Source organism: Misgurnus anguillicaudatus, chromosome 18 (assembly GCF_027580225.2).
Source record: "Misgurnus anguillicaudatus chromosome 18, ASM2758022v2, whole genome shotgun sequence".
NCBI classification, from domain to species: domain Eukaryota; kingdom Metazoa; phylum Chordata; class Actinopteri; order Cypriniformes; family Cobitidae; genus Misgurnus; species Misgurnus anguillicaudatus.
Genome location: NC_073354.2, coordinates 28,084,784 through 28,102,353, shown reverse-complemented (window position 1 = coordinate 28,102,353; position 17,570 = coordinate 28,084,784). Strand labels below are relative to the sequence as shown.

At 36.7% G+C, this 17,570-nt stretch overlaps 1 protein-coding gene across 8 annotated transcripts in view; it reads left to right on the top strand.

Moving 5' to 3' along the window:
- Positions 1–17,570, top strand: part of enah (ENAH actin regulator) — a 132,119-nt gene that overhangs the window by 54,374 nt on the left and 60,175 nt on the right. For all 8 annotated transcript variants that reach the window (XM_055187274.2, XM_055187276.2, XM_073856240.1 and 5 more), the window contains 2 exons: positions 2,743–2,908; positions 13,842–14,019. In XM_055187274.2, coding sequence (XP_055043249.2) covers positions 2,743–2,908; positions 13,842–14,019 — 344 coding nt within the window. The remainder of the gene's footprint in view (positions 1–2,742; positions 2,909–13,841; positions 14,020–17,570) is intronic.

The window sequence follows — 17,570 nt, the reverse complement described above, 5'->3', positions numbered from 1 at the left end:
CCGAGTTATCGTCTCCAATGTAAATCTCTTTTCTTAGACTACAACAAACACACGGATTGTAGGCAACAGTTTACTTCCTGAGCCGGATGACATGGACAAGACCGACAATATCATAATTCCTCCCGCTTCGGAATCAGCCTGTAAGTTAACTCCTGTTAGCATTGATTGGGCCTGAATCTTTCAAACATGGTAGGGAGCCTTACATTTCCGGCTGACGGAAATCACACTGTACAGATTAGCTGGTCAATCAGGGACAAGGCGCTTTTCAAATCAATGAGTTTTGTACAAAATTATTGCTTTTCAGGAAGAAATGCGTATCTGGAGCTACAAAAATGAACCACGTGTTTTTTGAACCACGCAAACATATTGTATTATACCAAATACACAAAATAACATAGTTTTTTAGCAACGAAGTAGGTGCTCTTTAAGTGATTTTGAACTTTCTTCAAACATTTTCAGTGAAAATCTACTAACAATGTATATTTAGTATATTTACTACTCATTAGAGCCCTGCAAGCCCGACAGGCTAATGCTGCATTTACACCAACCGCGGTAGAGGCGTGAAGCGCGAGTGATTTCAATGTGCTTTTTGTGCATTTTGCGTTTCACGCGAATTTGCGGCTGACGCCCGAGTTGAAAAATTTGAACTTTGGCGGAATTTCAAATACTTGCTTTTTCCGCGCGTCTACTCCGCTCTACACGCGCAAATGCATCCAAATTGTTAAAAGCATCAAACCACGCGCGGTAGACACGATTTTGACGCCTAAAACGCGGTTGGTGTAAACTCAGCATAAGCCCATTTGGGCCGGGCTCGGGCAGTTGTTTTTTTACAGACCAGGCTCGGGCAATTTTTTTTTTACAGATCGGGCTCGGGACATTTTTTTTTTTTTACCGACCGGGCTCGGATCGGGGTCGGGCTTATTTTAGCGTCTCTCCTCTGTGTGTGTGTGTGTGTGTTTGCGTGTGTAGCAGAGACAGCGGGCATCTGAGAGCGCGCGTTCGAGAGAGAGAGCACGCATCAAAGAGCGCGGGGGTCAGAGAGAGCTTAAAAGTGATTGATATTGGTCTCGGGTCAGGGTGGGTTCGGGCTGAAAAATCTGCAGGCATTGTCGGGCTGGGGTCGGGTAGGGCTTGAAAACTACGGGCCAGGGCCGGGTTAGGGCTGGAGTTTTGGGCCCGTGCACTACTCATACTCTAACCAGGTACAGCAGGTTGACGGCAAGGTTTTTAACAACAATTTATTCTTTTTGCGTTCTCATGCAGACTTGTAACTTTCACGACTACTGTAAAGTAGTGCTAAAATGCTAACTCCCTTCCGGGTTTTGCCTACTAAAATACTTTATCCCTGCGGCACTCTATAGCTAGCTTTTATCACTTGTCGCTTTGCCGCATCGTGTATGGTCCGGATGTGTTGTTAGATGGCAAAGAAATGACAGAACAGATCAAATGCAACAGCTAAGATGGAATATGTTCATATTTCAAGAGGAGGGGAATGTAAGCTTAGTTTTTATTAACAAGGTCATAGCACTCACTCTTTCCTTTTTCAACCTGCTTCTGTTCATTTGATAAAGAAAGTGCAAAACACTTTTAGCTGCTCTTTTCTTATTCTTTCAAAGCAGTGGAGGGGTCACTGTAAATAATTTAGAGTTTTATTCAAGGCGAGTTTTGCCCTATAGTGCAAAGTGATCAGCGAGACAGCGAAATTGATTTTCGTTGTTTGCATTTAATGGATGACTGCATAATAAATGATTGACCTATAAAGGTGAACTGCACTTGAGTGCTAATACAGAATCACACGATGGATGTTAAATTATCAGTGCTTTAAAGCTTTCGGTGACTAAAGGAACAATTACCGCTTCACACATAGATTTAAATTCAGATTATCTATTAAATTGACACCCATTGAATGAATCGGTATACTCGGGTTTCCCACAGGTCCTTGAAATCATTGAAAGTTTGTGAATCTGGGGGGAAAATTTCAAGGCCCTGGGAAGTTGAAAATATACATGCATAGATACAAGTCATTGAAAGTGCTTGGATTTATTTTATGCAAGAAGTTTTCTGGAAAATATCCATATTATTCCCTGTGTAGTGTTGGATAATATCATAAAAATTCTAGACTTTTCAAGCTAAACTGTTCGCTTTAAATACTTATATCTTCTGTATGCGAATGTTGATTCATACCAAAATGCTTTTTTGCATAGATGTGTTTGACACATGAACACGTATCTGGTTACGTATGTAACTGTTGTTCCCTGAGAAGGGAACGAGACGCTGTGTCACCCTTGCCATACTTCCTGCGTCCCTGTAACGCCGTCTTTGGCAATATTTCAGATAGTGATATACTTCCTGCACCCCATCTTTGTTGTTAAGCCTCACCATTGGTTGAATTTGATATACACATTCAGACGCACTTAACCCTGGAGGTGTCCCCAAAGTGTCACCACAGCGACGCGGCGCGAGTTCCCTCAATAGGGAACTTTAACAATGTATCTTAAAAGGTAACACGATGTAACCTTGCTCTCACTTAAAATGTGTCCCCACATTTAGTTATTGAATTTGAGGGTATTGGGCCTCGAAAGTGCTTGAAATGTCTTAGAATTTGAAGTTAGCTAAGGTGTGGGAATTCTGTATAATTAAACATACGTTCCTTAACAAGTTAACTAAAGTTATGTATTTTTTTCTGTGTTTTTAAACTATTAAAGCTTATTGGAGGTTCTCTTTTTTCCTCTCTCTCTCCAGCGAGCAGAGTATATGTCAGGCGCGGGCCGCTGTCATGGTGTATGACGACGCCAACAAGAAATGGGTTCCGGCCGGTGGATCCACGGGCTTCAGTCGAGTCCACATCTATCACCACACAGGCAATAACGCCTTCAGAGTAGTGGGCCGTAAGATTCAGGACCACCAGGTAAGAGAAATGAAGCTTTGGGGTAAATGAGTTGGAAACTTTTGAATGATGAATTGTCAAACCAAATCTCCGCTGAAGTTCTCATGCTTGTTACAGTTTTATTGTGGACATGTGCTTGTTATCGAGGGAACTGAGGCAAATTAATCTACAGTATTGTGCAAAAGTCTTAATGCCACCATGCTACCATTAGATTTGTTGTTTTTGCAATTGTATAGTGATCATATACAATTATTTCTCAGTCTCTTTATTAGAATACAACCAGAAAATACAGGAAATGTGTATGTAGTATTAAAAACTGTATAAAAGTATACGCTGACGTTTTGTTTTTAGGGTAAACTCCCCTTCCACTTGAGCAATAGCAGGAAACTGCAGGATCTCTTAAATTTAAATTAAATTAAATTAAATCCTAATTCCAAATTCTAATCGAATGACTTCAGGACTTCAGTCTCCTCAAAAAAGCTCAAGATCTGTTTCGTGCCAAGAGACGTCACACTAAATACTGAACAATGCCTGAAGAAGACGTTTAGTTCTGAAAATAGATTTTTTTTATTTTGTGTACATATTTCCTCTATTGTCTGTTTGTATCTTAAACAAGAGAGAAAAATAAATATGGATGGACATTAAAACTTTGCAAATCCTTTAAATTGTGTAGGATTATTTTATGTAGAAAACAGTAAACCACACATCTGGTCAAATATTTCTGAATTAATCATTATTCATAAAATGTACTTAAATCTTTAACATAATTTATTTTTTGCTTTACCATTCCTTAAAGGATTAGTCCATTTTCTTAAAAGAAAAATCCAGATAATTTACTCACCACCATGTCATCCAAAATGTTGATGTCTGTCTTTGTTCAGTCGAGATGAAATTATGTTTTTTGAGGAAAACATTGCAGGATTTTTCTAATTTTAATGGACTTTAATAGAGCCCAACATTTAATACTTAACTCAACACTTAACAGTTTTTTTCAACGGAGTTTCAAAGGACTATAAACAATCCCAAACGAGGCATAAGGGTCTTATCTAGTTAAACGATTGTCATTTTTGACAAGAAAAATTAAAAATATGTACTTTTAAACCACAACTTTTCGTCTTGGTCCGGTCCAGCGCGACCTAACATAAATGCGTAGTGATGTAAGGAGGCCATTGTAAACAATAAACTGACACAAAGACATTAATTAGTATCAGTTGACATACAACAACGTAGGAACGGTCCTCTTTCAGACACTTGTAAACACTGAGGTGGAGTTTCGCGTTCGTCCTCTGTGACCTCTTGACGTCATGACGTATTGCATGGGGTCATGCTGGCGCATCACGACCGGATCTACATGACGAGAAGTTGGGCTTTAAAAGTGTATATTTTTTATTTTTCTTGTCAAAAATGACAATCGTTTTGCTAGATAAGACCCTTATGCCTCGTTTGGGATTGTTTATAGTCCTTTGAAACTCCGTTGAAAAAACCTGTTAAGTGTTGAGTTAAGTATTAAATGTTGGGCTCTATTAAAGTCCATTAAAATGAGAAAAATCCTGCAATGTTTTCCTCAAAAAACATAATTTCTTCTCGACTGAACAAAGAAAGACATCAACATTTTGGATGACATGGTGGTGAGTAAATTATCTGGATTTTTCTTTTAAGAAAATGGACTAATCCTTTAATGCAATAAAACACCTAAAAGGCATAATATATTGGTATACTGTGATTGTACTGAGGGCTGAAGGGTGTTTTGTTGGAAACAGCGTTGTCTATAATCTAGTCAGACAGTCCAGACCCAGTGGGTTTATTTGCGAGGTTGTGTGCTCGGCCTGCTGGCTTCCCCTGCCGAGTGGGGTCTTGTCTCACTGCGGCGCATGCAATGACCCATGACACAAAACATGAGGGAGTTGAGCGACTCCAAACAGCACAGGGTAGTTTAAGTAAAATAACATCTCATGAGAAGTACAACAATGCCTGTTGTGATTGCAAAAATATTACGCTTGGCTTTGTTTACGAAGAAACTCTGCTTTTCTTTCAGACATGCAGTGTGGCATTTCAGAAGAGGATTTGTGCCAACAGTTAATTTTAATTACAGTTTTTATTTTAAACACAGTCTTCAGAGTAACCTTAAACAAATAGTTCACTAAAATATAGTGTACTCATCTTCATGCCACCATAGATGTATGTATATGACTTCCTTTCTTTAGTTGGCTTCTGTTCTTCATTGCTTTACTCAATATATTGATTATTCAGGTAATCATTGTTGTATTTTCACCAAATGTTCTTTACTTTATATAGAATGATTTTATGTATAAAAAACGTAAAAAAATGACTTTAGCTGGGTTTTCACAGGCAATAAAATATTTAGCCTTAAATAGTTCAAGGGTAAGCGCATATTGTTAAAAAATAGCTGATTCATCTTTTTTATTGGTTGGTATTTAAAAGTTGATGAATTGTTCATTTCAGAGTTTATGAGAAATGCATGCATGTGAGAGCGTTCGGTGCTGCTTCAGCAACCTTTTAAGCTTCCGTCACATAAACTCGTAACATAAAATGTCGTGGGAGAGATTTCATTAATTGAATCTGCATTTTTAACCACATCGTTTTATTCAACTGTAGTGAAGGACGTCCTATTAATGTTGGATCTAGCTTCTAATCCATTTTGTGTCCTTTCTTGGATGCTGTGCAGGCCATTATTTTTCTTTTAAAAAATGGTTAAATGTCTTAAATCTTTGTTTGCTTAAAGAATAAAGTCTGGTAGAATTTATGCATCGTATGAAACTAATATCCAACCGCTGTAAAGTGAACTTTTCATGACAGGCATAATAATGTGCATAATAGTGTGATCATAAGTCTTCAATACTGTAATTTTCTTTGCAAATGATTCTTGGAATTAAATCACAATCAGATTTAAAACGCCTGTTTTTGTGAGTTTTAAAGAAGACTGTAACAAACAATCTAATTTCAAAGCTTCCAGTTAAATATGTCATTAAAGCATCTCTGTATTAGGTTATAATGATATACACTGTAGAAAGAGAAAGTTGAATGTGTTTTAAAAATACTTCAATTGGTAATACTTAAAAAAAGTAAGTTTTATAAACTTAAAGGAAAACACCACCGTTTTTTAATATTTTACCATGTTCTTACCTGAACTTAAACAAGTTAATACATGCCTATCTTTTTTCAATGCGTGCACTTAATCTTTGTACAGCGCGTCGTGAATGTGTTAGCATTAAGCCTAGCCCCATTCATTCCTTAGGATCCAAACAGGGAAGAATTTAGAAGCCACCAAACACTTCCATGTTTTCCCTATTTAAAGACCGTTACATGAGTAGTTACACGAATAAGAATGATGTTACAAAATAAAACGTGGCCTTTTTTAAGCAAATGAAAGTGAGAACTATATTGTATGATGGAAGAGCACTTAGTTTGCAGCACTTCGACCTTGGCGCACAGTAACATCATCAATCCTGAGAACTCCCCCCTCTTACTTAAACTTCCGTCAATATTACTGCGCCCGAGGTCAAAGGTTTTAAAGGTTTTGTTTTGTGCCACCATACTTACTTAACGTAACGTAAAAAAAGTAAAAAAAAAAACTTTCATTGGGATTAAGTCATATCTACAAGATGCAGAATAGACGCATCAATTTTACTCTTAGGAGAAAATCCTCCAAAATGTCCATTAAACATATTCTACTAGATTGTATTAGCTCTGTCCCTGTAAGAAATGTTTTTTTCTGTTGATACTTTAAAAAAAGTTTTTAATCAAGTTAATCCAAACATAGTTCTACAATTTTGAGATGAAATTAATTTTAAACATGTTTTCTTACTTTATATAGTTACACTTTATTCTTGCCATGAATATAGCCTTAGAAGCTGGCAGGGCGTTTTAAAGAAAAGAAAGAAAGAAAAACAAATATTGCAGCGTTAGTTTTCCCCCAATATCATGCAGGCCTAACTCTATTAAGGTGTCATGTTAAAGATTTGTTTTTTAATCATTTTATTTTACCTCTTAGGAGTACTTGTGTTGTTAGTAAAGGTTTGATGTATAAAAACAATTTAGTTTAAACTTAAAGCCCCCCTAACCTAAAAAAATGCACTTTTAAATGCGTTTCCAGCAGAAAATGAGTCGCTAGTGTATGTGCAGATACATCCTGTTATTATACAAATCCATCTATTCTTCTTTGTGGAATCTCCTTTAAACCGCAACAGCCTGTTGGGGATCATCCTCTATCAATGTGATGTTACATTGATTATGCCCCAACCATAACTCTGTTTTATGAACGCGCCTCTACTAGAGACACATGTTTTGATGTAGTCCAAAGCACATGTGTAAGTGCTCTACACCCTACTTTGCATACGGGGAGGGGAAAATAAGCTTTTTTTGCATTTAAAGAGACACACACAAAAACGGCGCATTTTTCATTGCAGCCACAAATTGCCATGTTCAACATCGTATAATGAAAGATCTGTGGTGTATTTTGAGCTGAAACTTTACAGACACATTCTTGGGGATACCAGAGACTATTTTAATATTTCTGAAAAAACCTAGATTAGGGGCCCTTTAAAAATGTAATATTGAACAAGGAATATTTTTTACAGTGTAGCAATGGTTGCTTATGGATATAATTAGCACTGCCCCGTCCTTCATAACAGCCTCTTTACAAAGTATGCATTACATTACTAGACATCATCAAGGCCTTAGATATGCCCTTGTTAATAGGCAGCCAATCAATCTCTCTATGAAGGTTATTCATTGAAGGCTAGTTTGGAGTTTTACTTCAGGCTGTGTAGCAGTGTGTTGTCATGTTAGCTTCCTGACATTGTAATAGATTTACAACATGGATTATAAAATGTAAAATCTAGACAAATTAATTTCAAAACCACATTTAAAATGACAGAGGTTTCTTTTACAGCATAAACTGTAGTAAGAAAACTTCCAAAAGTTTGAAGCTTTGACTTAGTAACACAGTAGATTTGGAAAGCTACAAAGTAAAAATAGGAATTTAGGTTACATTTATAATTAGCAAAAGGTGGAAAGGAACTAATATGAATTGTAGATTGTTTGATTTTAAGTGAAAATACAGTCTGTAATGTGCTAAAGTTAGAACGCATACGTCACAGTGTTCACTTCAGGCTGTATTTCATATGCATTTAATTTGAGTCTGACCTGGTTCTTTCTCTGCTTATTTCTTGCGAAAAATGAACCAAGAAATAAAAGTTTTGTGTTCGTTTGTCTAAATTGTGCATTGTGTTTAAAAATAGCACACACACAGTGTGTGTTCGTTTCCAGGGACCCGGGTTCGAACCCTGTTACCTACCAGCTGACCACCACTTTTAAATCTGCTTGTACTCTTGTGGAAAAAAGCCTTGAAGGATATAAAAGGGCAATGTTTTCCACACTTTCAGTGAAGAGCTAGGTAATGTGCACTTAAAGGTGGACAGCTTAATGGCTTCATTTGGCTCGGACTGTGTTTGATGCATCCTGCCACACAACTGGCAGAAACGCTGAAGAGGCGGCGATGCTGGACGTGATTCATTGCTATTTTATGATTATTCAGTGTCCTGCTGGTGTTTTAATGGAAAGGCTTTTCTGCCCCTGAAAGTCACAATACAAGTTTAGTCATGGCTACGTTAATGATTGATGAACGCGGCACAATCATCACGGTGATATCCGATGAAGGAGCGTGTCAGATTTCTTCAAGAAACTTCCTGGCATTTGTTGACGAGCCATCCATCGCAGTTTCATTTCTGAAAAGAGTAAAGCATTGAAGCAAACCAAATGTCAACATGGATTCGGCATTTGACACCTTAATTATTATAATTATTATTGTCTTCTGCAGTTAACTGACTGATGTTGGTTACATACCTTGTGTTTTCCAAGAATAGGGCCTGAAACGGGAAAAAAACAAAGTGATTATTATTTTTATTTATGTCATGTTTAAACATAATGTCAAGTTAAAAAATGAATGAGGATTGGTAATTTTACTGTCAGATGCTGGCTTTACATATGTGTCCTTTTTTAAAGTCACAATGAAACGGAAGTATCAATTGTCTAATTGTTGTGACATACAGTATACACTGCAAAAAATTATTTTCAAGAAAAAAAATCTTAGTATTTTTGTCTTGTTTTCAGTAGAAATATTTACAAATTCTTAAATTAAGATGCTTTTTCTTGATTAGCAAAACGACCCAAGAAAATAAATCTAGTTTTTAGACCAGAAATATCAAATTTAAGTGATTTTGTGCATAAAACAAGCAAAAAATCTGCCAATGGGCTAAGCAAAAAATCTTGAACATTTTTCTTAAACACTAAATAAAATAAAAATTCAAGAAAAATTAAAAATCACTTAAATTTGATATTTCTGGTCTAAAAACTAGACTTATTTTCTTTGGTCGTTTTGCTTATTAAGAAAAAGCATCTTAATTTAAGAATTTTTAGATATTTTTACTGAAAACAAGACAAAAATACTAAGAATTTTTTTCTTCAATACTTTTTTGCAGTGTATCGATATGAAACTGCTTCTGAATTTAGATAAAAGGTAGGGCAGGATTTAAATTCGTCCATCGAGAATTAATTGGATCGTTGGAAGTTGGGCCATGTTGCTATTTGCTAATCACTGCAATCTTTTCCTGTGCCCCGCCCTTTCGCTTTTTCTTGTCAATGGAAATAAAGCGAGATTGTTTTGAGGAGGGATTCGCGTTTTTGATTAAAGATTATAATGGCACATTCTTTTTTTTAAATAATGAAGCTCACAGATTAGCAATTTGTAAAAAATATCACAATATTCCCAAAGTTTTTAAAGAGCACCTATTTCATTGCTAAAAAACAATGTTATTTTGTGTATTTGGTATAATCCAATGTGTTTGCGTTGTTTATGGGTAAAAAACACATTATTTTCCACATACCGTACAATTTTGTAGCTCCACATTTCACTCTCTTCCTGAAACGCACGGATTTGAAAAGCTCTGTGTCCTCTGACTTCAGCCAGAAATGTGACGCTCCTTACCATGTTTGAAAGATTCGCTCACAATGCAATGCTAACAGGAGTTAACTTACAGGTTTTGGGCCCTATTTTAACGATCTAAGCGCATTGTCTAAAGCGCACAGCGCAACGTCTTAATGGGCGTGTCCGAATCCACTTTTGCTAATTTAACAATGGGAAAAATGAAAAAGTCATGGTCGAAAAGGGTTGGTCCTATTTTTTTTAATGAGTAATGTGAGTATTTTGTGCGTAACGTGCAATAAACCAATGAGAGTCTCAGCTCTCATCCCATTTAAAAGCCTGTTGCACTGGCGCTATGTCTAATCCCTATTTAGATGACGGACTTTGTAAACTGAAAAACTAAGAGGTGGAAGAAGATCCCCAGTTTAAGATTAATGTTAAATAATTGTTGTTTTCACTTGTATTGAAATTTTTATTTTTTTATTAAAACCTTTAAAACCCGTTTTCTTCTAGTCATGGAAGTAAAAAAGCAGGCTTTTAATTGCTTTAAATGTATGGCTATCCAATATCATCAAAAAATAATTAACAAGTATGTAAGAAAAGGTTTGTACTATAAAATACTTTATTTGTAACAAACAGGAGATAAAGAATTTATAAACGGCTCTCTGCATGTTTCAGCACTTGGACAGTGTCACGAGTTTTTTAAAGCATTACTTAAATTTTACTTAAATTGCTTAAAAGGTACAGAGTCATCATATAAAATAAATCTGTGAGGTAGCATTAAAAAAACATTTAAAACAGATGCATTTGTTTAAAGCAAAGCATTTATTTACTTACCAGGCTGCAGGTGAAGCAGCTCTTTACGCCTTCTAACGTCTCATAATCGGTCCTCATTTTGGTCCAAGAGACTCAATAATAATCTTTTACATTCAATCCTTTAATCTTTTATATTTAAAAGTGTTTTTGTGCTGCTGCGCATTCATGTATGTGATAAGCGAACCCGCGTTGTCGTCCTGTTTATAGGCGCATATTACTAATGCGCTCTTTAAATAACAAAAAACATATTGCGCCTCAAAATAACAATGCGCCTGAACACACCTTGTTTTCAAACCAGAACGCCCATGGGCGCAAAAGGGGGCGCAAATGCATTTGCTATTTAAACAACGTGGCGCTATACGTGAAAATTATAGTTGCGCAGGGTGGAAACTAGCAAAAGATTTGTGTCGCGCATTGCCCTGCATTGCACCGGGTGTAAGATAGAGCCCTGTGAGTCCGAAGCGGGAGGAATTATGATAATGTCGGTCTTGTCTACATCACCAATTTCAGAAAGTAAACTGTTGCCTACAATCCATGTGTTTGTTGTAGTCCAAGAAAAGAGATTTACATTGGAGACGATAACTTGCGTCATTGTTTACTTTGGGGTTTGTACCTTTTGCATATCGTTAACATGTACTAATACACACCAAAGGAAATGTAAAAACGTGAATTGGACAATAGGTGCTCTTTAAGTTTTTAATTTCAATTTCAACAAAGTGCAGCAAAACAATTTATTGGCCAGTGCAAAAATACAAAAATAGCGGCCGATAACTTGGCCATGGCAATATCTTGGTCAAGATTTTGCTCAAACATCTAAATCATTGCTAGTTTGGAACAAACCAATTGTTAACGGTTATTGATAACCTTATAGTTTAAAGAAAATTAAGAAAATATTATTTTTGTCTTGCAATAACATTACAGAGTGCAGTGGAATGAGATTATTTGTCCTACTTTCATGTTGTAGAAAGAGAGATGATATTGCTTTTGTACTCTTAGCATTTGATGTTTGCTGCTATATCATGTATTAAAGGGATAGTTCACCCAAAAACTTCTGTCATCATTTACTTAAGTTGTTCTGATCCTGTGTACATTTCTTTATGCTAAACACAAAGGAAGATTTTATTTTGACCACTGTTTATATTTTAGCTGTTTTGGAGCACCACTGACTTCAATAGTATTTTTTCTAGTATGGAACTCAATGGTGCTCCAAAACTGTTAAATTACAAACAGTCTTTTTTATTGTTGTGTGAACTGTCATTTTAATAGTTTATGGACAGTCACATGCAGGTATTGGACCTGCTATCTTTTTCTTATGAGACCAGATGTTCGTACCAGGTGCAATTAACAGTTAATGTCAGACCTGCTCACCCACTAAAAGGCTTTTTTGCACATGAAAGCTTTGATTTAAACACCAAAGTTGCTTATTGAAGAACATGACCCAGATTTGAGTTCTTACTGCTCATTTTTTTATGTGTTGAAAAGGGAAGTTTTTTGCATTTGCGAGTTGAGTCAGGATGGCTTACAGTTCACGGTTCCATTTATACCCCTCACTAATTAGCTGCACTTCTTATGGTAATTACATTGATGTCAAAGGCTGAAAAATTGAAATGACTTGGAAAACAGCCAGTTACCACAGAATATTTGCCATGTTGAAGATGTGCTTTGCAGAGAAGAGAGTATAGAGAGTGTCTTGTGTTTGACTTTTAAATATGTTTGTGCAGTTACCACATTAATCCCATACTGTTGTTCCCGAAACGCTTGTTTGGAGCCAAACTGACTTTAGTCACCTTTTGCGTAATGACAAAGTAGTGCATTGTGGAAAAACTTACAAAACAATGCAGATTTTTTTCTGCAAGAATGAACATGTTTTATCTGTAGTTTGTCCTTGGGAAACTTTTCACAGTGGATAACAGCGAAACTTTGTCTTTGAAATGCGTATTATCTGTCTGATTATAACATTGAAGCCTTTTCTAACTTGATATTTACAGAGATGTTTCATAGAGTTGGATGACTTTGTGAGGCTGTGAATTTTAATAATCTCAAGATAAAAATTAAAAATGGCAATGCATTTTGTTGCTTAAGGATTAGTCAATTTTCTTGAAAAAAAATCCAGATAATTTACTCACCACCATGTCATCCAAAATGTTGATGTCTTTCTTTGTTCAGTCGAGAAGAAATTATGTTTTTTGAGGAAAACATTCCAGGAATTTTCAAAATTTTAATGGACTTTAATGGACCCCAACACTTAACAGTTTTAATGCAGTTTAAAATTGCAGTTTCAAAGTACTCTAAACAATCCCAAACGAGGCATAAGGGTCTTATCTAGCGGAATGATTGTCATTTTTGGCAAGAAAAATAAAAAATATGCACTTTTAAACCACAAAAACTTGTATTTCTCCGGTCCTGCGCCAGCGCGACCTCACGAAATTGCGTAATGATGACAAAAGGTCACGTGTTACATATATGAAACGCACATTTGCGGACCATTTTAAACAATAAACTGACACAAAGACATTAATTAGTATCATTCCAGATACAACAACGTCCGAACGGTCCTCTTTCTCCACGCTTGTAAACACTGGGGCGTAGTTTCGCATACGTCATCCGTGACCTCTCGACGTGATGACGTATAACGTGAGGTCGATTTGGCGTGTCACACGACCGGAGGAAGAAAATAAGTTGTGGTTTAAAAGTGCATATTTTCATTTTTCTTGCCAAAAATGACAATCGTTTCACTAGTTAAGACCCTTATGCCTCGTTTGTGATCGTTTAGAGTCCTTTGAAGCTGCGTTGAAACTAAACCTGTTAAGTGTTGGGGTCCATTACAATGAGAGAAATCCTAGAATGGTTTCCTCAAAAAACATAATTTCTTCTCGCCTGAACAAAGAAAGCGTCAATGTTTTGGATGACATGGTGGTGGGTAAAATATCTGGATTTTTTTTAAAGAAAATGGACTAATCCTTTAATTTTGATGATATACTCAAAGTTTTTATGTAATGCTTTAGAGTTAGTAACATCCAAGTCCATTAGACAAGGATTTCAGAAAAAAATGGCATTAAAATGTGATCAAACCATTTTTTCACAACCAGAATTTAATATACATATCACTTTGGTTAAATTCTTGATAAATTCATGTAAATAATAGCATCTACAAAAATGAATTAATTTAAATATGTTGTTTTCTTCTGTCAACAGGTGGTAATAAACTGTGCCATTCCCAAGGGGCTGAAATACAACCAGGCCACACAAACCTTTCACCAGTGGCGAGATGCACGACAGGTCTACGGTCTTAACTTTGGCAGCAAAGAGGATGCTAATGTATTTGCCAGTGCCATGATGCATGCCCTGGAGGTGCTGAACTCTCAGGATGCAGGTGAGATTTTTTTTAACACTAGTGAACGATGCTTAATGATGTGTAAATTGGACAAAACCTCTCCGCTCATGGGTTTGCACAAAACTGGATGCTAGCTTTCAGATAAGCACTGAGCTCTTTATGAATTTCTTTCCGCTCTCGCTAGAGAGTGTGTGCACACTTAAAATGTCTCCAAATCTTTCCATTGCTCTTAAAAGAAAAATCCAGATAATTTACTCACCACCATGTCATCCAAAATGACCTAACGTAAATGCGTAGTGACGTAGGGAGGTCACGTGTTACATATATAAAACGCACATTTGCGGACCATTTTAAACAATAAACTGCCACAAAGACATTAATTAGTATCAGTTGACATACAACAACGTAGGAACGGTCCTCTTTCAAGACACTTGTAAACACTGGGGCGGAGTTTCGCGTTCGTCCTCTGTGACCTCTTGACGTCATGACGTATTGCGTGGGGTCAGCTGGCGCATCACGACCGGATCTACATGACGAGAGGTTGTGCTTTAAAAGTGTATATTTGTTGTTTTTGTTGTCAAAAATGACAATCGTTTTGCTAGATAAGACCCTTATGCCTTGTTTGGGATTGTTTATAGTCCTTTGAAACTCCGTTGAAAAAAACTGTTAAGTGTTGAGTTAAGTATTAAACGTTGGGCTCTATTAAAGTCCACCAAAACGAGAAAAATCCTGGAATGCTCTCCTCAAAAAACATAACCTCTTCTCGACCGAACAAAGAAAGACACCAACATTCCGGATGACACGGTGGTGAGTAAATTATCTGGATTCTTTAAAGAAAATTGACTAATCCTTTAAGTGTGCATGTGCGCTTTGACGCCATCTATGATAAATGCCTTTACGTTGCACTTGTTGTTTGGGGCCAGTTAAATTTGCATATGGGCCCGGGCCTGACTTGCTTTGCAACTGGTCAGGTTTAAATGTTGGTCTGAAATGTTATTTTAGCATGTAATTTAAGAAATCTCTCTATCTCAACTCTTGCATGATTGTAATAGCTGCCTGGAGGCATGCAAATATGGCCGCCTAGTGGCGCGACTTCCCAGAAGGGACTTACTTACACATTTGCAAACTTGGCTGCTGCTCCCAAAAACATGAAGGTGCTACAGTACATGAAGCTTAAATTGCTCAGATTTTTTTGCATTTTGCGTTATTTTCACAATATCATTATTCCAGTCTAATCAAAAGCAATTAACTTATTGACACTTGCTGGTTTTGTTGATCCCTGCAGAATAGAATTGTGTTCTTAGTCAGTGAGGTCACATTTGGAGACAGACCCAGTGTGATCAATTAATTGTAAATCAGCAAAGCGAGCCCGGTCAGAGAGAATTGGGTTTGCATGCACATGGTTTATGTGAGAGAGATTCTGGGTTACCTCTGCGCTTGTTGTTTTTGCTGATTTGGAATTAGGGGAGGAGTTTTCCTTTGTGTATAACAGCCTGCACAAATCAGTTCATCTGCAGCGAAGCCGCTTTAGTTTCTCCCCTGGCCTTTTTTTACTGTCTTACCCTGTTGCGGTAACATACCGAGGCGACTGTTCTTAGCAGGTCAGACTAGCTTGTTGCTGAGGCAGTTTTCCCTTTAGAACAGACGATGCTTTTGTTTGGGTCTGAACTCAGTATCTGTCTCTTTGAGATATGGTTGATCTGTAAATCGTGAACTGTTGCTTATTGAGCTCCTCTCTGTTATACAGTGTTTCATAATTATTTTGATAAATCCATTCTGTCTGTTTGAGTGATGTTTGTGAAAGATTGCTTGTGTCCATTATTGTAAGTTAGATTGTATTCAGTTTTTAGATTTCATTATGTAATGTATAGAATAGTCATGAATGTCACAGTTTGAATTTGGCTTATAGGAATTTGGCAACGTTTCAGCGTACGAAAGGGATAGATTTATCATTATTAGGTTGACAATAGTACAATGGTATCACATAAAATTTCTATGCAACATGTTTAAAATACTATGATTCTGTAAGGTACCACCCGCTGGCCCAATGGCGGAGTCCAGCGGCGTTGTGAAGATTTCTAAGTGTTCAGTCTTTTATGGGTGGTCTTATGGTTTTAACGTTACGCAATTTTACTCCAAAAGATAAAATGTTGATGTTTTCAGTATAAACTGAATGGATTATTATCTTCAATAATCGTGCATTTTTGATAGATGTTGGATTACTTTGCTTTAACCAGGGTTCCCACGGGTCCTTGAAATCCTTAAAAGTTTGTGAACCTGGGGGGAATTATTCAAGGCCCTGGGAAGTTTATGAAAATATACATACATACAGATCATTGAAAGTGCTTGAATCTATTTTATGCAAGAAGTTTTCTGAAAAATCCATATTATTCCCTGTGTAGTGTAGGATAATATCATAAAAATTCGAGACTTTTTAAGCACACGTGCTAAACTGTTCGGTGTAAATGCTTTGTATCTTCTGTATGCGAATGTTGATTAATACCAAAATGTTTTTTTGCATAGTTGTGTTTGACACATGAAAATGTCTCGGGTTACGTATGTAACTGTTGTTTCCTAAGAAGGGAACGAGGCGCTGCGTCTCCCTTGCCATACTTCCTGTGTCCCTGTAACGCCGTCTTTGGCAATATTTCAGATAGCGATATACTTCCTGTCTCCCGTGTCACCCTGTCTTTGTCGTTAAGCTTTACCATTGGTTGAATTTGATATCACATTCAGACGCACTTAACCCTGGAGGCGTCCCCAAAGTGTCACCGCAGTGTAGCAATGTATCTTTAAAAGTAACACAATGTAATCTTGCTCTCACTTGAAATGTGTCCCCACATTTAGTCCTTGAATTTGAGGGTATTGGACCTGGAAAGTCCTTGAAAGGTCCTTGAATTTGAAGTTAACTAAGGTGTGAACCCTGTTTAAGTCTTTCTTTAATATTACACTTGTTAATTTGGCTGCCACTGCCAGAGTCGCACATATAACATTTTATTTTAATTACATTTACATTAAAGGGGACATATCATGAAAATCAGACTTTTTTCATGTTTAAGTGCTATAATTGGGTTCCCAGTGCTTCTATCAACCTAGAAAACGTGAAAAAGATCAACCCAGTAACTTTTGGCAAACCATTCTCTGCAAGCATGTGAAAAAATAGGTAAATTTGGCTCCCCTGTGATGTCAGAAGGGGATAATACCGCCCCTTAATCTGCACTATCCAACCGCGACAGAGATCAGCTCATTTGCATTTTAAAGGACACACCCAAAAACGGCACATTTTTGCTCACACCTGCAAAGAGGCAATTTTAATATGCTGTAATAAATTATCTATATGGTATTTTAAGCTAAAATCTCACATACGTACTCTGGAGACACCAAAGATTTATTTTTAAAAAGTGTTGTGAAATGTCCCCTTTAAGATGTGATTTTCTACAGCTTAACTTTTTTGGTAATTAAAAAATATAAAACGTAATATTTTTCCCCAGTTTTTTCCACATCAGTCTTTCTATTGTATCTTAGGAAGACAACAGGGGTTTGTGGGACAGTACCCATTTTGGAGGCAAATGATTGCTGGCATTTTCGAG